The sequence below is a fragment of the Rhamphochromis longiceps genome, linkage group LG18 (assembly GCF_057381845.1).
Source record: "Rhamphochromis longiceps isolate RC_006_pf linkage group LG18, R_longiceps_female_GT1.1, whole genome shotgun sequence".
NCBI classification, from domain to species: Eukaryota; Metazoa; Chordata; class Actinopteri; order Cichliformes; family Cichlidae; genus Rhamphochromis; species Rhamphochromis longiceps.
Genome location: NC_140574.1, coordinates 10739952 through 10762428, shown reverse-complemented (window position 1 = coordinate 10762428; position 22477 = coordinate 10739952). Strand labels below are relative to the sequence as shown.

The 22477-nt window shown below is 39.3% G+C and overlaps 1 protein-coding gene across 2 annotated transcripts in view; it reads right to left on the bottom strand.

The window, feature by feature from the left end:
• gnal2 (guanine nucleotide binding protein (G protein), alpha activating activity polypeptide, olfactory type 2) overlaps nucleotides 1-22477 on the bottom strand; it is a 52287-nt gene that overhangs the window by 4258 nt on the left and 25552 nt on the right. For both annotated transcript variants that reach the window (XM_085390341.1, XM_085390342.1), the window contains exons 6-7: nucleotides 1343-1397; nucleotides 1134-1207 (exon numbers count right to left, since the gene is read on the bottom strand). In XM_085390341.1, the coding sequence (XP_085246467.1) occupies nucleotides 1134-1207; nucleotides 1343-1397 (129 nt within the window). The remainder of the gene's footprint in view (nucleotides 1-1133; nucleotides 1208-1342; nucleotides 1398-22477) is intronic.

Sequence of the window (22477 nt, the reverse complement as noted above, 5' to 3'; positions counted from 1 at the left end):
TGTTCATAGGGGTATAAATAATGGAATGAGCTGGAAACACAATGATAATACTGATCCTTCCCATAAGTACTTTATAATGGCGTCTCATCAAAAACCAACAAACAACAAACAAAGAGGAATGTGGCAATGAAAACTGAGACCTTCTGGTATTTATATGTACACGTCAGGGTTGCCAGATCTGTGTTACAAAACCAGACCAATATCCAGAGCCGGCAGAACACATTTTCAGTAGCGCACTTTAATTCCTCTGATTACAGCTGCCATAATCTATGATAATATAGCATCATCTACTAGTAGATTTATATTTTATAATAATAATTCAAATCTGAAAATAATTAGTGTAAATCGTTTGTCCCTTTGTAGGCTTGGCCCAGTAGAGGGGTGTGGTTGCTGTCGACACTCAAAGTTAAAGTTAGCTGAGCTATGTGTGCATCAGTGTGTAATCCCCCCCCCCCCCCCCCCCCCACCCCACCCCACCCCAAAAAACAGCTTTCCTTCACATTTAAACCAACTAATGTGAAAATACTGCTGGCAACTGCTGATCAACTTCCCAGCCTACTTTTTAACGGGCCATCAGATGGTTATGGTTATGTTGAATCCTGGTGTGCTGTTCAGTTAGTTCGGTAGGATGTGGCTATAGTTTCTTAGCTGATGAAACATTTCTGGAAGACCGTACTGTTTACACAACTAGTTCGGGCATGCTTCATGTTTTTCTGCCTAAAAATCTGACTTTTTTCTTCTTATATACAAAACATTTTGCCCCACCCAAAAAAGTTTGGCTCTTCACCCAAAGGAAAACTTAAATAAATAAATAAAACCTTTCCTTTTTCCATTGACTCACAGATAAAATACATTTTGTTTATCAAATAGACAAATATCTAGAAACACAGATTTTTGGATCAGCTTTGTGCAGTCAACCCCAAAGGTCCCATTTTAACCCTGTTCCCAACTATTTTATTTAATTTCCATGTCAAATTGGCCTTTTTTTTTTTTTTTTTTTCAAAGTAGCCTTATTACCTCCTGGCTACACAAGCTGCTAACAGGGTTTACAAAAGTTGGCAAACAATAAATGGGGACAAACATGTCTTCAATGTGTGTGTTTATGTCCTTGTTAAAGTTAAGCAGAGACTTACTGAAAGTTCACTTTATCTACTTGGAACCTCGTCTCGAAAATCCCTGAAGTTAACACTCGGCAGCGTAGCAGGTCCTACACGTAGTGAACACAAAGAAACAAAACATGCAGTTCAGGGAAAGGAGGGGGAAAAAAGAAAGAAAAACAGCAGGCAGGGTTTTGCTGGTGATTTATACATTTAATACCGAGTACACTGGCAGGAGAACTGACCTGGTCTGTTGGCGTGTAGTCACTCTGTCTTACAGAATCAATTCTGTCCAGGAAACTGCAAAGGAGGGAACAGAAGAGTAGTTAAAGTTTGTTTGTCTTCCAACCATTTTGTATGTGCTGCGGAAAGAGTCATCAACATAGAAAATGTAAAGTCACTAAACTGTAAAACTATAAAATAATTGACCATTGTTTTCATAAATACGTCGTCTTCACTGAACTAACCCAAAAATATAACTCCAGATCTGATCAGCTGGAAACTACAAATGGCACATAATGCATTTTGCTATATCTGTGCAGTACATTAAAATATTTACATACTACACTGAATGCTGCAGGAAACGGCTGCCATGTCTGACTCCTGTTTTAGGCCTGCTAGGCCGGTGTTAAGGCAGCTGTATGCCACAAGAGGGCAGGCCTGCTCAGTCTGGGCTATTTTGGTCTGTCTCTAGCCAGAGTGATTACATAAGGCGGTTACTGTGGAGGTTAGACAGCTTGCTGTTGCCATCTCTTCACTACTGAGAGAGCATGTGCAGCGGTAGCAGCAGCAGCTGGGCCTCTCTGCAGCACAGCAGGCAGGATGAGGACACCGAGGCTGGGGACACATGGTCACGCAGGCCCCTGGATCATCTGGATCACATCATGAAAAGACTCCAGCAAGGCCGGTCCAAGGGCCATGATACATTTAAAATACACCACGGGTATTTGAAAAGACAAGGCGCAATGTTATTAAGAATAAGTCCACGAGCCAAATGTATAGATCAGCTGTTAATATTTCAACATTATTCTTTTTAACACGGATTCACTGATATCTAGCTTGCTGTTGTTAACAGCTTTACTATTAAGCAACACTGAATGACAGGGTAAGAAATTAACCAACAACAGGGCACAAAGCAAAAATGCTTTTTACAATACAAATGTGCTTACTGCACAAAATTCATGTTACTTGCAAAAAAAAAAAAAAAAAAAAAGCTATAAACTGCGCTCTCTCGCACACAGTTTATATGATTTAATGATTATTTACTTTCCTAAAGTAAAGTGACAACAATTTAAAAAGTTTTTCCCCCCCTTTTTTTTTCTTTGTGAAAAACAAAAACCAAAAAAAGCAAAACACTGAAGATGTGAAAAATTCAATTTCAATTTACTTTTATTTATGTAGCGCCAAATACAACAGTCGCCTAAAGGCACTTGTATGGTAATGTAAAGATCCAACAATATTAGAGAGGAAAAACACCAGCAATCAGATGACCCCCTGTGAGCACACTCTTGGAGACAGTGTAAAGGAAAAACTCTCTTGTAACAGGAAGAAACCTCCAGCAGAACCAGGTTCAGGGAGGGGCAGCAAACTATAATATTTCTATTATTATTTTGGAGGACTATGGGTTAAACAATTTAAACAACTGAAAATGTCACTTTCCCAAAAAGCATATACATTATCCCATCACCTGATTGATTACTCCATCAGGAAGAGAACATCTGAATCTCCATCACCCTGCTTTATTTCAAATTAAATCCAAAGTGCTCCAGGTCACAGCCATGCCATATGGCAGACACATTTTATAGAAAGAATGGTACAAAGTGTCTGTCAGAGCAGAGGGGATAAAAGTGTGTACATCTTACAAAGTTTCCTCATCTACATCTGAAGCTGGTGAGTGATTCTAGTAAGTAGGACACAGATGTGGACCAAACAGGCTCCCCCTCACATCCTTCATTTTCTACCCAAACGCTCGCCAGCTTCACATTATCACAAGACAGCCAACACGGCTGCGGTGCACAGGAAACCCAAAGCGTCAGAAGATCCGCGTTCAGGTTTAGAGTTTTTGTAGTCAGTTCATTTTCACTTCAGCCCTACAAGTAGCACACCTAACACACCCAATGAGAATTAAATAACCGAGAATGAATGCTCTATTATGAACCATTAGATAACAGAGACGCTGCTCATGTGCTCCGACAACAATGTTTTCATCACACCAACTGTTTCTGCCCACAAAAAAGGAGAAGTAAGGCTATTTTTGAAAGAGCACTCCACTTTCTCACAGTAAATACATATACATGAACAGTAAATACGCTTGCAGGATGATTACGTTTAACATATGCAGTACAGAGAAAAGGAAGGTCACATCTGAAATGAACTCTAGCAGTTCACTTGGAAACCAAATACGCCATCATTATTTAAAAAAAATAAAAATGCTGTCCAAAATCAGCCGGTTATACATCGCATTTGACGTCCAAAATACATGTATGTAATGTAATTTCTTTTTGTGCCGTTTTAATTATGCAATATTTAAGTAAGTAACAGATGAAGTGCTCAGGACACATTACCATAGCCTGAGTTGGGATTAAAAAATTGTCCTTTTATTATTTTACTACCCTTCCTCTCCATTGGATCAACACTCTAATCCAGCATGTAAAATTCCCACAATTCTTTAATGTCTTTGATTTACAACCTGACCTTTGAAGGTGAACCGTGAATACACGTTTTAGACATTCAATTCAGCCTGAAAATCATCTTTACAGACCTGACACATACACCAGAGACGTTTATGGACATGGTTTGCTTTGTAACGAAACGTCACAATCCATGTGGGATTTTCTATCTTACATCTTACATCTTGTATGGTTACGTGTCTCCCTGCATCTACCATCTCTTTGTCTATAATTCTATTATGTGTATAATGTTAGTGGTTTGAGTCCTGAATAAACAAAACTGGCCAGCGTTTCCCAGGAAAGGAAAAAAAAAAAAAAAACAAGTAAACAATAAAATCCACATCATCTTGTGTTCAGTTTGAGGAGTTTGTGAAGACAAGTAAAACTAGTGTTTTTGTTTATTTTGTTATATGGTTTTAGCAGGAAGCTGAAAATAACCTAAGGTAAGAGTCTCTTTTGGTTATGATTATTTTTAGCAGCTCTTGCTGCCTTTAGCTTGTCCTATTTTTATTTTCCGCTTAGCTATATTATTTCTGTAGACTTCAACTCAGTAAAAGATGATAATTTTCCCCAAACCCATTTTCAAGTGGTTGTTAATGTTTCCCTTCCCCTGGGGAGCTGGGGTCGTAGCAATGAGAATTTAATTTTAAGTTATTTCTGACGAGTATAGAGGTCAATGATGCACATAGGCAATTACAGACAAATGGGCAGCAAAACACACACAAAAAAAACCCCAACCAGACTCTGTAAACAATGTGGGCTTCTGAAAATGTTTCATCAGGTAGGAAGCCAATTCAGCGGGAACATTTCATGAGATCAGGTCTCAGACTCACACTTTTCTTAGTGGTTAGTCTGCTGCATTAATTGTTTCCTCTATGAAATGTCAGAATATGGTGATGAATCAAAGTCCTAGAACCTGAGATGATGTAACAAAGATTTGTGATAAAAAAAATAAAAAGAAATCTCAAAATATTCAAACTCAAATAGCTGATAAAAAGTATGAAGCTGTTAATGTTACAAGTTGTGAATTGTGAATTTAAAGGCTCTCGTCAATTCCTCTTCAATATTTCTTACATTTTAAGCTCCTTCAAAAGCATCATTCAAACATGCTTTATCATCTAAAACCAGAATACTCATGTTTTCCATAAGTCTGTCACCTTTTCGGTTGACGTGTTTGCGCGTGTTACACAATATATTATGCATTTAAGTACATATCACTTATCATTTATTCAATATTTTAAACAATTTCACCTGTCAACTATAAATTATCCAATTCACACATTCAGAAATACTCAATTACCAAAATAACGCCAGGTTAGTGATCAAGAAAATAATCAAGTTCACTTTGAGTACAATAACAGACAAAACATGATTTTAAATAAACACAAAGATGTGACGGATAAATAAAAATAAGCGCTGAGAGAGAGAAAACACGAATCTGTGGTTTAGAGCACAGCGTTTACTTTTTGTCCTGGCTCTGAAGTCATACAACATGAAGCACACCCATCATATTACACAATTAATTATATTATTTACCAATTAGCGCTTCTCTGGAGACGAGAAACACAACCAGTAAACCCCACTGCACTGCACCGTTATTTGAGACGGCGCAGTATATGTTAAAGTGTTCCTCCCTCACACACAGACACGCAAAAATACAGGCAAAGCCTTTTAAAATTCTCCAGCTTTTTTGCCCCATTGCTGCAACAATATGAGAGTATTTTTAGTCAGCCTTCCTTGCAGAAACCCAGCTAGGTTATAATTACTGAGTGCTTTGTGACTGCCATGTGACAGAAGTACTATTGGTAGAGCACTGGAGATCCAAATATAGTCTCTGTACCAGGCAAGAGGCTAGAAAAAGAAAAAGAAAGAGAAAAAACAAGAGTACTGGATCCAGGAAAAAAGGCCGAAAAAGATAACATTGATCATCAAGTGGCCGACCAGATAATGCCTTATCAAAAGGTTTCAGTGCAGTTTACAGTGACTACAGCTGTTCTGGTTGAGTGCTACAAATAGACGGGTTTAAGGTCCAGAGAAATCTGTAGTTTGTGCTCCGTTTCTTCAATTTCCTCCAAGAACTGCTCAACACTGGCGTTGGAGATCTTTGTGTGATGTGGTCATTTTGTCATATTTGTGGCTTTGGAGGGATAGCAGGCCGCCATTTTGCCACTTTGTTTTTAGCATGTGTACAATATATACACAGAAAACTATGCTTGGCATTTATGAATTAGTTTTATGACTTTAAAATTTGTTCACAACCATCAAACCACATTAAATGAGATGTAATTTCTCATTTGTTTTTAGCCTGGCACAGTAGCGCTCTTATAAAGAAGGCTTTTTACTGTTTCATGACAGTTTGTTCTCTGTATATATATTTAAAGTTAAAAAGAAAAAATACCAACAATCTGCTCTAACAGTCCCCCTCTTATTCTTTTTGTGTTGAGCTGGTGCTGTGGGCCAGCCTGTGTGCTATGTATAAACTTTGTTGTGGGCAGAATCATATGGATTGACATAAGAAATATACTACACAGCAAGTTCAATATAGTCAGACCCCACCAATGAGAGGCATCGTAACAATTTTTAGCTTTCTTTACCGTTTTTGTTTACTTTCTAAAGCGAGGATGTAACAATTCCCAAAACTCTACTTAAACCACGGCACAAACAACATCATCACACGTCCCTGCTTGAGATGAGCTTTCACAGTGCTATCGTCAGGTTAAAAAAAAAAAAAAGCCCCTTTATGGCGCTAAATAGCTAAGCCGTTCATTTCACTTAGCAGTGCACCCCCTCTAGTTCTTCTATGCCATTTGTCTAGTCTTTCCATGAAACACATACACAAGCATTATTGCACATACGCAGGCTGAGCTTCACTCAAGCACTCCGATATGTTGAGGGACAGTTAATGCAAAGTGCCCCGGGCAACATGTTGCTGCCCAATGAGCAGAAAAGGGTGCAGGGGGAAGATTTTCATGGTGGGTATGTTTCCACCAAGAGCTCAGAGTCACTGGCCACCCAGCTCCACAGCACCTTCTTCGGGTACATGTTTGCCTTGCAACAGGCACAACAAGGAAACAACCAAAATAAACCAGATATCTGGAGGAGACGACCAAAATAGAACAGATCACTTTTAAATTTGTGCTAAAATCTAATTATGTGCATGAAAGAAAAAAAAAAAAAAAAAAAAAAAAAAAAGCACGTGTCCAAAGCAAAACAAAATTGAAGACATCAAAAGACAGGAATAAATACTGAAAAAAAAAAAAAAAAAAATCCCCTCCAACACACTGGAAACCTTCATACCGACCCACAGCAACCCAGACTCATGTGCTCATTTGATAATTGGGTTGACTTTTTACAAATAGCGGACCATCTTTAATTAGCAGTTCAGAGGATCCGATCAATAGTTTCCATATTTTGAGCGCTCGGGCCAGTATAATGGACTCTCACTTTAGTCTCCAACTGGCTGGTGACAGCGCCTGAAAACACACTGCTGGATACAACAGACCCACTGCACTGTTTCTAACTGGTAACCCTCCATTTAAATGTTTTCTGTTTGAACTGTGCGTATTTTTATCTGTAATGTGCATTTAATTCAGTTTTGTATTGTGTACAAGTTGTATAGATCCAAGTCCCCAAATATTTTTCTGAATAAATGTGAAAGGCAGTTTTTCTTAAGCTGGGCTTAATTTAATCAAGCTTCAATACGTTTGTTGCTTAGAAAGTGGCTGAAAATAACAGAAGTCTGTGAATTTTACAGTTAAGAGAACACAAATTGAATTATATGCAGACTAGTTGTGGTCACCACATACAATTTAGTCTGTTTTGAGCAACAACAAAAAAAAAAACCCAAAAAAACCCAAAAAAACCCCAAAAACAAACAAACACATGCTTTCATACATTAAAACTAGGCAAAACTTGCCCCTTAACATGAGTAGTCAGCATCTTTTTTCATTGCATTGATTTCCAAGAGCATTATGGGTAATTAAGCCCTTTGAAAACAGCCATTTGCATGCAAAGTACAAACTGTCTTTGCATTTACTGCTTTAAAATCAAATATTCAAACCTCTTTTCACAGTTCAGTATTTCCCATTTTAACTGTGTTTAAATGAATTACCACTTTCTCTGAGGACTTTCCCACTTCTATTAACAACTGCGGCTATAAAATGTCAGAAGATGATTACAATTTCCAACAGCCAAAGATAACAAATTCAGGTGTCTACTTTTTCTCAAGCTAGCAGTGCTGGGGTTTTTCCTGCTTTGAGGAATTTTTGGTGTGCCCCCGAAAGGAAAGGAAAACTACCGGAATTTACTTTAGCATAATAGCCATGTTTATGAAATGGTTAGAAATAACAGGAAAATGCATAAACTTATGTCAAATAAGGCGACAGAGACTTTTTGCAAAAACATAATGCCATGAATTTACAAAAATTTCATAAAAACAAAAAGCAGCGTATTCTGTTATTGTTGCTGAAAACACTTTAGTAATGCAGATTTCTTTTTAAAAAATGACCAAAGAGTTGATTATATTTATATCAGCAGACTAATGTTTTCAGCTGTACTTGTACTCATTTCAAAAAGTCTAACCTAAACTAGTATCTACACACCAACTGTAAACTTAAAGAAGAACTTCCACTCAACACTTCATCTGTCTTCTCTTACAAAACACGCCCAGTATCCTAACAAAACTGGCAGCGCTGCACAGCTCGTCACATAACACGGCCTGTCCGATGTATTGAGCTGGTACAGCACACAGGGCCACGTGCGGTGGGACACAGCGAAGGTGGAGCTGTGCAGGATCCCGGTCACCTGCTGGAAAGATCCAAGCCCGGGGGGTTCAGCTCATCCATCCAAACAGGAACACTGTGCAGTTTGGGAGATGGATCTGAAACTAGACAAATCCATCAACGGCTCAGTGGGTACTTCCTAAATATAGGAGCAAGAACGGAGACACTCCTGAAAGTCAAACCAAATCTTGTGTAAACAAAAGAGCCTGCTTTATCTCAAGGCCTCCATTTCGCCTTCCAGGCCGGCATCAAGTCATGGTTTTGAAAGGTGTTGTATAAAAATGTAAAATAGCCTGTAATGCCCTTTTGTCTCTGCTTAGTGTCTGTGTGGACCATTACATTACCTCTGTTTAAAATAGTCTCAGCCTCTGAATTGGAGCTACAGTGGGAACATTGGGAGTGAACTGTGTCCCATGTGGAGCTCCCAAATACAGTTCTCACTGTGCCATTGACTTATGGGTTTCTCTAAATAATATTGAAGCCCGACATCGATGCGCTGTCAGTAAGCTACTGAATGAGTCTGTGCCAGAAATAGAAAACCTAGTAAAAATAGTCTAAATCAACATTATCGAGCAGGTTTCAAATCTCTTGCCTGTAAACAACAGCAGCCTCTATGTCAAATTAGTTGTTCCGCTTGGAAGTAAACCAGTGACCCAGTGAAAATGAGCTTTTCCTCTTTTCCCCTAATCAAAAGTCAATAACCAATGACTAATATTAGACAGGGGCGTCTACAGTATCAGTGCAGATTGCATAAGCCTGAACTAAGCTCTACAGGCCTGAACAACCGGGTGATAGGAAATAATCCATAATGACGGAGGATGAAAGAAAACTCTGCACTAAACAGAGCTAATATTCTTTTTCCTTTCTTACTATTTAAAGATTAATTCAGCCTGAACTTCAGTGCGTATGATGTTTGTGTAGTTTGCAAACAGGCCTCCGGGTGGCATCCCTTCTCTCACGCTGCATGCAGCCTCTCTTCCACACTGACCCTGCCTGGTTTTAGCAGCTGGGTTCCCATGGCAACCCCAGACAGTCCATACCACTCCTCTCTCTCCCTCTCTTCCTAAGCCAGGCTGCACTTGTATCCTTCCATTCCCAGACGCGCTCATACATCAACACACAGCAGAACCGTGGCCTGCGCTGGCTTTCTATTACTGTATTTGTGTCACTGTATACTGCATCTGTATGTTTGGTGGGAGACCACCACGAGCTCACGGCTTAGATTATTTTCCAAATCCACCTTCTCATGCTCACGAGTAAAATACAACCACAAGTTCTGGATGAATGGTCAAATCTGCTTACAGAGTGAAGTGACCAGGAAGTATCTGCGTGGCAGCCTTAATAAGAGCTGGATCGAATTCTCTAGATACTCCGGGAAGGTCCTTCAATGCTTCATTTATTTCCCGCTTTAGGAGAGGATACACTGGAGCATCCTTTATGAAAGGAAAGAAGCTAATGCTATCCCATAATTCATAGCAACCCACTTCGCAACCGTCATTAGAAACAAACGATCAACATAGCTGACAAGAGACACAGATCATGTAAATGTTAACAGTGTGTTTTCCATTTCATGTCATAACCTGCTGATGTGTTTTGTGAATGATGGATATTATACTGCAGCAATAAAATGTGGTTATCAGGATTTTGCGCTGTGTGCAGGCCGTAGATTTACATTTTTAAAAAGTGGACAAAACAAAGTGGAAGGACTTTGAAACTTAAAATATTCACTTTTTGTAGTCCATCTTCAGAGGTACACCACCATACTGCAGAACCATGTCACTGGCATCAACCATCACATTATTAAAGAAGCTTTTTGAGTGCAGTTGGACTCCCTGCACACCGCAGCTCTCTCTTCCCATGTCCTTATTAATTCTTTCCTTGATCTCCTGACATTTTCTATCAAGGTCAAGATAAAAGTATTAAGTAACTTCTTGAACCATTCAACCAAAATCAACAGCCACAATTTAAGTGAATGGGAGCTACGTAAAATGTTGTGTGATGCATGCAAAGAACACACCAAGTCAGGCAGAACTTCAGAGACAAAGTGTTGGTTGTGGCAAAGTTTAAAATACAAAAACAAAAAAACAACAACAACAGGGCATTAAACCACAAGAATAACTGAAACAGGTGTGGCCCAGGTGACACACATCAAAATGAAAATGATGCTTTACAACCAAGTGGTAAATGCAAACCACTGGTGAAACCGAGGCAGCCTTGTTTAAGCTATACACAGGGATAAACACATCTCACACAATCAAAAATTCAAACCACCTTAAAACGCAGCAGTTTAGTCCAGCTATTGTTTTAGATTAAATCATTCACCTGAATGGTTAATAGTTTCTGCCTTTGCTAGTTGGCAGCTGAAATGCTAGCATGTAAAACAAGCTCATATTTCATTATTTCATTAGTACTCCCTCTGTCTCGCATAGAGAACCACAAAACCCAGCACAGTTCTGCAGTTTTTTATTATTACTATTGGTTTTTTTTAATCTAGTATGTCTCTGGACTGTGTCAGAGAAAAACTTCCATAAAACCCAACAGATGTGTGGACATCAACATGCAAGGTAAGAAAGTCTACTGCTGTCACCTGTGTGTGCCAAGCTTGCCACAATTAACCACACATTTCAGCAGCAATGAAAACGACTGAAGTGAATACTGAATAAAATGTGATTCAGCAGTCTCACACAACTCTCAAATATTGTGCGGACAAAGTTTAGCCTGCACTCAACTTTTATCTTTTTGTGGATTACTTTCTTAATTTTGGTTAATGTTCTTTGACTAGTAAATTAGTCACCAGGAACATCCCTCGTACAAATTAGTTCCCTCACATTCCTGTGATGCAAGCAGATCAGGGGAAATGGAAGAGACATGATTTGATGTGTTTGTGATTAGTGGGATGAGTGCATCGTGTCATTATTTTCCCAGTTAACAAGTGCAAAACAGGGTCAGAGGACTCAAACAGGTATCACAGATTATTGTAGTAGCGGGGGGAAAAAAACCTTACTCAATGTACTATTTAATAAAATTGTGAATACCTGCCACAAGGCAGACAGAACTTTCTACCTAGAAAAAAAACAAAACACTGGGCACACCTTGGGTTCTATGAGATGAGAGCACAATAAGTCTCCTTTGCTTTTCATTAGGCCAACATATTTGAAATATGTCTACCTAATCAAAGTCGTGAATTTGAAAATAAACACCAGTCATAAAAATCAGTGACACCAATATATCTGAAATGGTTCTTTAAAAAAAAAAAAAAAAAAACATCTCAACTGCAGCTCTGTCAACAAATCCTACATCCATTTCAGTCACAGCAACAGCAGCAGAAGCAGCAGCACTACAACTACTAGTAGTAATCTTCTGTGAATGTATCATGTCTGGTAAAATGGCACCAGATGCATTTTTATAACAAATACAGGTGTAAAGTAGAAAATATTAAACCAAGTTTAAATGTAACAATTTTTAGTAACGTCTAATATTTAATAATACACCCAAATACTGAAATATATATAGTCGAATCTTAAAACCCACACGACTGAGAAAATGAAACAAGGAAATGTAAATCAACTGATTACTTTGTACGGGCATTATATTCCAGTATTCACACATGGAGACTATTTCATAACATGCACATGTAAGTACATCTGTAACCTGTAGCAGCTGTGAAAGCACATCAGCAGAAGAATTACATTTCTGAATAAATATTGCTTTAGTGGAGAGTATCAGTCACTGAAAAACCACAACAGGAAAAGAAGAAGAGGAAGAACCGGATGTTCGCTGGTGTAGCATATTCTCTTTTCATGACCCTCTTAGACTCGGGTGGGGGGGTGGAGGGGGGGATAGCCATGTCTACGTGGTTACTTTCAGTATAATAAAGCTGTAAAATCTCAGGTTACAAATGCCTGCAACAATAAATCACCCAACCAAGTGTTTACTTAAGTTAGCCTCCAAGCTACCTCTTTTAGCTCAGCCTGACAAAACACCCTACAGCTCAAACTGTCAACAAACCGCTGTGACACCAAAAAAAATATCTATATAAAAAGGTTTCTATTAATAGCATTGTGTCCCATTCTGACCACGTTCCACAGGAGGTGAAAGGTGAGGCTTGTTTGACTAGTGGCTGAGGTGGAGGGAGACCTTTTGCCTGGGTGTGGCTGGACACAACTATCCTCTGGACTCGCTGATAACTGGCCCTGCATGCTACTGAACGCATTGAGGCCAACCTTGAAGTGGTGCTCTGAGGGTTTGAAATCCCCATGTGTGACAAAACATGCTAAACACACATAGTCATGTGCCCCCTCGTAGATTCTGCATGGCTCAGAGTCTGTGTGTAGCTCACTCTGCTAGGCCTGGGAGAGAGTGTGGAGCCAATGAGGAGGCCTGGTCATGATTAGGCAGCAAAATGTATCCTCGCGTGTCAAACCTCACTTTGATCCATTCAGCTTCCCCTCTGTCTGTCTCAGCAGTGAAAGAAATGGTTGAGCTGTGTGGGTGTGTGCGTGTGTGTGGGGCAGGGGGAGACAGAGAAAGCAGGGAAGCATATGAGTGCATTCATACACTTACAATGATTTGTTTTATGTCAGGGCATTAAGAGAAAGTATAGTCAGGAAGTGTATAGTCTCCCTCTCACACGCACGCACACACACACATATACAGAAACACACAAAACCAACACAGAGGCGTTTTGTGTCTCACCTTCTGCTACTGACCTTCCCTTTGTTTACAGCGCATTGCCGGGATACTCCCTTTGATTCGGCTTCGCACACGTGACCCTAGCCAGTTTCTGCTCTGCAGTGCTGCTGCTAAAAATAGCCTCAGCTTGCCCTGGCTCCACAGCTAGTTTACATAAGCTCTAAGGGGGGTGGGGGGAGAAAAGGGAGCGACATAGGGGGAGAGAGAGGAGGGGGAGTCTCAGTAAAGAGAGAGCGATAGAGAGCGAGGGGGAGAGAGGAGGAGTAAAAAAGGGGGAGGAGGGAGGGAGGGAGGGGATGGGATCTATGGACAACCATTCCACAATCTCTGAGCAGGGAACCTGCAGCGCCACTGCTGTCCTCCAGCAGACTATGCCTTTACACTCCTGGTCAACAGCAGGGGGTGTGTGTGTGCGTGTGTGTGTGAGAGAGAGAGAGAGAAAGGTATTTGTGTATGTGTGTGGTCGGCGCACACAGTAACAGACTCACAGATATCCACCATTCACGAGGCTCGCTCTGTCTCTCTGCTGGACGTGCATTTTAACCCAAAAATAAAAAATCTATTTATAGCCTCCCCACCCCCCAAATCTTTAAGTGGAGCATAAGTTCTCATCGTCCTCTGCAGCACTGCTTACACTGAGCTTAAAACCGCCATAGTGATGATTTACTTTTTTCATACTGTACATTACGACACAGATTTACATGTTAGACACTTTAGCCAAAATGTATATCAGGTGCTATGGAAATGAGTGGTGTTTCTAATGTGATTCTCCTCAGGCTAAAAGAAGCTGTCAGAGCCTCTGGTCTCTAGAAACAAAATAAAAACACATTGGCAGTGTAGCCAATCTTGTGGCATGTAGCATGCAACACAGGGCAGCTTTAGGCTTTCTTAACCGCTTTCAAATGTCCACCCAGGCTGGCTGTTTGAATCTATAACTCAACGAATAGACAAAACAATTAAGTTAGAGGAAAACTAAAATCTCAGGCACACATAGGGCATCACTTAAAACATCTTCAAGTAAAAAGCGGTTAACACACAGACACACATACACACACTCTCTCTCAGGGAAAAGGCTTGGCATGTGTTCTCATGTGCTCCGCAACATCCTCTCTGCTATCGCTTTCTGGCCTCAAGAGACGACTGAAAAGAGAGAACGGCTCGGTCCCACAGGGGGCTCTAACAACCTTAAGGACAGTGGTTTGTGTAGATGGTGTCCCACTGAGGTTGCAGCAGATCTGATCCTACATTTCAGTGCAAAACCACTCCTTCCTTTCCCTCAACTCACAGATACAGCCAAATACAAACACACACAGTTCCATAGTGCGTCCTTTGATTATTCCTCAGTCAGCTGACAGGAGGGTCATCTGATTTTAACAAGCGACACAAAGGTTTTTGTTAATCTGGATTATGGTTTTACATGACTCATTTTATGTACAAAGTATTTAATTTTTTTAATTAGTAATGTAGCGATAATGTAAATGAAAAACAGAGCTAGAAGAGTTTTAATTTGTTTGAAACCATTTAAAATTTGTTTACCAAGCATTCATGCCTTAAAAAAAAAAAAAAAGAAAAAAGAAAAAAAAAAAAAGAGATAAAGCCGTAATTTTTTTAATGCCTTTAAAATGTTCTTACCCGAACAACAAGGTGTGCTGTTTCTATGGCCTGTTTGGTGGTTGAATCTAACATAATGAGGAACATTTGTTTGGTTGTTTACAACTTTAGAGCTGGGAAATAAAAAGAAAAGAAAAAACTCTCACCATAACGCTACCAAAATGTTCCTCTTCCTCATTCATTTCTTCCTCCAGTCCACTTCCTACCTGCCAACAAATGCTTCTCTATTTTTCCATCAAAATAAAAACTACTGTGCCATTGGGATTCAACTCTGTCTAATTCTGGCCTGATACTGTACTTGAAATTAAAGTCAGGCCAATAGTTGATGTTTGTTTATATGTTTAAAAATTTTCATATTTCTGTCTGACTTAAAGTACATGGGTTTTAAAATCCCACCAAATATTAATATCAGTGTGCATCATGCACACAAGAAGTTTACAGTTGTCTCAAATCTGAAACATGCACACGCTACGAGTTTGAAAACACAAAGGCAGCAAAACTTTAAACTGTGATGCATCCAGTTTCTTGTACTTTAGCCACACTGTGCAGTGAGAAGAAAGGCAGAAAGCTGAATCGAAAAAAATGTGGATGGTGGAGGTTAACTCGCAGTAATATTTGTCAGCAGCAGTACGTTAGCTGACGTTAGCCTCAAAGGCAAAAATATTTACCACTGCCTAACAACACTGCTAATCCAGGACTAGCGGTGTATGTGAAGTTGTGTTGTTGGCACATATCACAAATCCTCTTCTCAACAGCCCAACTGACAGTTGTAGTAGCTTGTTGTTTCAAGGCTGCCGTTTCAAACTTTCATTTCTTTCAGACTTGCGTCTCTCATTGGCTGTTGTTAAAGTAATCATAACTACTTAAAAGACTTTATAATGTGGATTTTAAATCTTTAGACTGTTGGTGTTTCTGGAAGTTCTGTAAATCCTCACACAGCCAGCTTATCTAGGTTTGTCATCAGCACTGACAAAGGTCCCAAACCACTCCGCTGAATGACGGGACAGGTTAATAACGCCCAAAACTCCTGAAGCCAAGTCAAAAGAAGAGCTCCAATAATATATCAGACTAATATTGGCAATGGCCAACCCATCATCAGTGGGATTGTGCAAAGAAAAGCTTAAAAACCTCAAAACAAGTCTACTACATTGTTTGTAAAGATGATTCCTCTAGAAAAAAAAATGAAGAAAATATAAAAACACACAAAACAAATAAAGCCTGGAACATGTATCTGGATCAGCAAAAAGGTTTTAGAAACACTCATCTCAGCCAGAAATTCAGACATTACAAGTAAAATACAAGTCAAAATTGATGCAACAGCACAGATAAACCAACAGTTGTCTCTTTTGGTGATAGGCTGACATCAATCCATATGACCGGAAGTAGAAAATACCGCTGCACCTTTAGCATGACATGTTCTTACAGCCATCATCAGACTCACAAACCTCATGGACTGTGTTGACTGACAGAGATCAGTAACGTAGCTTTCATCCCGTGTGAAAGAAAATCTTCATAGTGTCAGTGTCATACCACTTAGATGATGCATAAATTTAACCTGTGAAAGTAACCCGAATATAACTTATGCAAGCAGCAATCCATACAAATCAACAGAGTCCATGAAGGTTTAACAGCTTCCAGGGGGACAAATATTTCTTATGTGATAAAAACAACTGATCAGAATAAAAGTTCTTACACTGAAACATAAACACAAGTAGAGTCATTCAGGCTCATCATTATAGGCGGTACATCAGATCAACTAAAACATTAAGAATTCAAGCAACTTATTGGTGACACAAAAAAGCAGCAGTGACATGCAGCCAGTGTATAAATATCGCTCTCTCTGGCTCTTCCATGAACAGAAGAGGCTCCTTATTGAGGAGAGCCACTGTTTGTGAAGCCTAGCCCCTCTGTTTCTGTAGGGCCTTCAGGGGCTGGGGCTGGCTGACAATGCCAACCATTCTTAGCACTTTACAGCCCCAGATGACTGTGTCAGTGGCCCCCAGGCTGGTGGCAGAGTCCCGTGACCAGCACTAAACCCCAGCCCCAGCCTAGTCAAGCCTTAGACTTATCCACCCACAGTCAAGCCCGATCTCCGGGACTCTGCAGGACAGTTGGATACCTGGCCCATCCTAGGTGTGCCTCTGCTGTGGCCATTTTCACAACATAACATCCTAACCTGATTAAACATGCACCACATGTCAGTCACAAACTCAAATCCCAGTTTTAAACCTAAGAACCCGAAGTTGAGTTTTGAAACTTGCTTAAATTAAAAATAAATAAATAAAAAATTCTTAGTCAAAGCAGGCGTTTTCACATAACAATAACTAATTAGCAATTATATTAGCAACTAATTTGGATTTTTGTTTCCTGTTTTTGTACTTGATGAATAACAACTGAACTGTTTCAGTTTAAGAAACACTAATGACCTTAAAAACAAGCTTTTTTATATATATATATATATATATATATCTCTATATATATATCTCTATATCTCTCTATCTCACAGACTGTGGTACAAAGTCAGGGTGTATTATCAAAAGGTGACTCCATCATTTTCCATTTACAGAATAACATGCACTATGCTTACATATGTTTACAAATATAAAGGTGAGTGTCTATGTATTATTTTAAAATTCGGAAATAGCAAAAAAAAAAAAAAAAAAAAAAAAGCATAAAATCTTAACTATACCTATATCAAACCACCTCTTTATGAACTACATCTTTTGTTGCTGTTAAACCATCTAAAAAAGATTCAGATTCCTTTTCATTTGATCAAAGAACATTTGCCTGTTGTTTGTTTCATAATCCATACGCTAAATCTCTTAAATCATGCCCCTAAAAATTATATTATGATCATTTAAAAGACTAAAAAAAATAGACAGACTAATAAAAAAACAAACAAAAAAAAAACAAAAAAACTGAAATGAAAACAGAGAGAAAAAAACAAAACAAAAACACAAAACTATGAAACAATAAGACATTACAAAAACCCAACTCAATTTGTGAACTATAATATACACACAAATCTTAGCATTAAATTATTGTGTTCCTGTTGAGACAAAGTCACCAGAGGAAGTACATGGTTGGCTGCTCTGAGTTTGTGGTACATTTATTAAAAAAACAAACAAAAAAAAAACCTCTAAGGCATCTCAGGCCTCATCCTCATTGCAGGAATAAGCCCCAACTTGTTCACAGCCAATTTACTCAGTACCACCACCATCCAGTGTAGCTCTCCTCTGGCCCAATCCTGTTTGGCTGCTGCAGCCCAACATCCCAGCCATCATCATCATCATCAAGCACACTAACACAAGAGAGTTTCATACCAGCCTAAACAGCATCTAGCACTGGTATGATGATGAATCTCAACATATTATTTGTGCCATGTTTTGTGTCATATTTGCTGTGGGAACATTCACCACAGCAGCAGGCCTGGGAGTTCAGATTTGCGTGTGAAAAAGTGTTTGATTTTGCCGTTGACACATCCAAGGCATTGCGATGGAACCAGCCTGCCGCAGCTGAAAATAGCTTATAATCAATCAGCTGGCAGACACATATCTGTGCTCTTAAAACGTATAAATGTGCAATGCAGAGGCCAGATCGATGGGTGACAGGATTCCAAAAACATCGATATGGACATGCTCTTTGGCATAACAAGCGCCTGCCATCGGCCCGTACTTATTTCCTGTGCCTCTGTCCGATGGGCCATCCAGCGTTAGGCTGGCTGGAAAAAATATATCTGCCAGTGGTGCAAGGTCTGTGAAGGACAACACAAATGAAACAGAAGAAGTATATAATCCGCCCTTGTAAAATCTAAATATGACATCTAGCTAAATCTAACCAAAATGTGTTCTGGTGGCATTGTTGCAAAACCACAAATCGCAAAAAGTGAGCTACATATAGGTTATTTCCTTTTTGCTAAACCTGCATAGTGACTGATTAGCAAAACTAATTGCTATCAAGATCAAGGAGTCACCAGCACAGCCCCACTAATCAGCATGGTGTTTAAATATAAATAAAAAGAGAGTAAGATATGAAATAAAACTGAAATACAAGTCATGACAATGCGGTTTTATACTATGTGAGTGTTACAAGCTTGTAATACAACTTGTGCTGACGTTTTCCAGGGAGAATCTTAGTATACTGCTAACATCAGAGGTAATAACCATGAGCAGAAAAACCTGCAAATAACCAAACAAGTTTAGATTCTCCCGCCATCTGAGGAACTGAAAACTCAAGTGAATTACTTTAGACGGCAATGTCCCCACAATCGTAGGACAACTCGCATGATCTGATATCCCTGTGGCGAAGTTGTTCCCACATCATCACAACAGTGTTGGTCCAGGATCAACACCGCAACCAACCAATTACATTATCTCAGAATTCAGTTAGCATTACCTGAGAAGTTAGCTAATACTGTTAAAAACAACAACATAAATAACCCAAATTTAACTAACAGCAAAGTTAACCTGAATATATACCTGTTATATTGAATTGATTAATAAAGTAAATACTTTAAATGGTTACCATCTGTTCCAGGAGAGAGCTTTTTTTCTTTTCCCAGCATATTCCAAACTTATGACATCACAACAACATGATGATGCAGGAACAACACCAGCACAGAGAAATCAGATACACCAGGACAACCCTGTTGTATTCGAGCAGGGCTAATGAAGCTAGCATGATTGTTAGCTTTGGTTGATACCATGTATGCCTCATGAACTGTGGAAACTTTGTGGTTTGATCAGGAAGGGCGTCCAGCATATAACTCTCATATCTATCAACCACTTGTTACAAGGGCGCAAGAGAAAATAGCTTTCTTTATATACCGAGTGCATGTGTGTCACTCTGTGTTCATACCAGTGTATGTGCTTCAGTGCAGCTTAATTCGCTCCGTTTCTGTTAATCCATTACATCTGTTTGTGTCACTTCTACTCTACGCTCCATTTTAACACAGCCAAAAATCACATTAAATCTCTTCTCACATAGTTTTCTTTTCCTAGTGTCAGGCAACAAAACAAGGTGAAATATTGACTTTAATGCAGCCATCAGAGTCAATATTTCCACCAATATTTTGACCACAGAGCGAACAGAGGCAAGCCATTTACCAGGCCGCTGCTCTACACCGCTGAAATCCGGATTTCGTGATCTCGATGTAGTCTGGCAAAAATCTAACCCTGTTCTGAGAATGAAACTGTATTTACACATAAACCAAAGTGTCTCAGCTCTGTATAATGCGCTGCACTAATTAAATTGGCTATTTCTTTGTCACTTATTCCTCTTCCTAGGGGCGGGGCCAGCAGCCATTCCAGTTCAATTCAAAGCTACCCTCAAAGTTCAGATATCTATAGTGGGAAAATATGAGGCTAACAATAATGTCCCATAATCTACCACAATAAAGTGGTAGATTATGGGACCTTTAAAAAGCAAAGCCTAAACAACAAGAGACATTCACAAAAAAATAAAAAAAAATACTGATATCAAAACACAAACATTTGATTTAATACACCCAGTCTCCAACAGAAGGACCTATGCTCCCTTTCTTTTAACCCAGTTGGCAGCTGAAGCAGTCTGCCACAACTTCCAGGATGGTTACTCAGAACAGTTCGTGGTCATAACAACAATAGGTGTGCATGTGTATATGTGTGGACCTTTACACATACATGTCTGTTGCCATGTAGGACAGAGTATCTATGAGAGTTCATACAGAGGTTAGAACCGAGAGGAAGTAAGCGAGAGGCTGTGGAGTCTGACAATTTCCAGCCTTCAATCAAAACACACGGCTCAGGCAACACAGGGATACTGTGAGGTTTCTGCTGAAAAGCAAGATTTAGGAACATGGTGCAAAAAGCCTAGCAGTTATCAAAATGGTTAGACCATTCATTTTTTTTCAAGATTTAATATTTCTGTTTATGTCAAATAAATTTACAGCACCACAGTTAGATTATTACACAACTTTATCTTTCAAAGAAAAAACATTCTGAGATGAAAAGTCACAAAGCTTTAAGTTTAACAAATAAGGTAATGTTTATTCTAAAGATTTTATTTTGTGATAGAGAAAAAAAAAAAAAAAAAAAAGTAAAGCGGGGGCGAGAGATGGGGAATATAACACAGCAAATTGGCCTGGGGCGTACTCAAACCCATGCCGCTGCAGCCTTCGGTACATGGGGCACGTGCTAGAGGGGCGCCCCGATGATGATTCCTTGACCAAACATTATTGTATAACTGCCCAAACAGGAGCAGAGAGGCAGAGATAGGAGGATAAAATGACAGGCAGAGGAGAGCAGAAAGAATGAATGATATTTTTGTGGAGGAGGAGGATGAAAATAGAGAGGGAAAAAAAATCTGACTTCAATCATTTGGCAGTATTTCTCCCCCCCCCCCCCCCTCATTCAAAACAGTAGATGTAGGACAGAAAAAGGCATAGCAACCAAGTTCAAAATCAATACACACAACAGAGAAGTCACACATGAAGCACTGAAACACTGTATGCTTTTCATTGTCTTCATTTTACTGTGTTAATGTTTGCTCATGTCACAGGACAGCTGTATTATCAGCACTCGGGCTAGCTGCAAGCCTCAGTGGTTTCAGCTATGACAATATTCCTGGAGATTTCAACATTCAGAAGCATTTGCAGCATTTGTGACGAGGAACTAACAAAGATTGAAATGTTTATGGTACCACGATATTAAATGATGTCACCATGACACTGGGATATGGACTAAAATAAACACAACATGCTCTTTTCTTTCTTTCTTTTTTGCGCTGCCCTACAACACGCAGACTGACTCAGAGCAGCAAAGACAAACACAGGCCGTGTGGACTGTAACAGCTCCACCTTACAGATTCATGTGACTCTCTAACCATCACCTGACTTTTTCTCTTCTTTCTATGGACGCTCCTCACAGGCAGGGGAACAACAACAAAAGTTACATTAATGTTCGAGGAACAGAAGATATTTAGGGGAAAATTAAAAACTCTCTCTACACTCCAAACATATGAACACACCAGTCACTGATGTAGCCTGCTTGTGACCTCGAGTTATTAGTTTTGTATCTTCTAATGCGTTTTAGCTTTGAATTCAGTTTGGCTTCAGTTAGTTTCCAGAGTGGGCTTGCTTCTTCCAGTTTTTGTTAGTTTTAGTCTTTTCAATTATAAATATATATTTTAAGGGACAGGTATTTAAGAAAATTGTAATAGATGTGACATTACCACACCACTGTAAAGACATCCTAAGAACACTTCCTCTACATTTTATATTAATTCACTTTGTAAGTTCATTTATCTATTTATTTATTTTTTCCCCCCCCAAGTCTAGGTTTTTTTTGTTTGTTTGCTTTTTGTTTGTTTGGTTTGTTTTGTTTTGTTTTTTTTTTGGGGGGGGGGGGGGGGGGGTCAGTTAACTGCCAATGTTTTACCACACCTAGATTTAGTTTGCAGTTTTACTTTAGTTTACTATAATGACCTCGCTTTGATCGAACCCTCAGAGATAAAGGGAGCCAACCTTTGGGATGGGAGGGGACTCCTGAGCCCACAGCATGTACATATCCTCATATTTACATGTGACTCCAGAGGTGAGTCAGAGGAGAAGCAGAAAGAGAGCACTGTAATCAGTGAATCCTTTTGCATA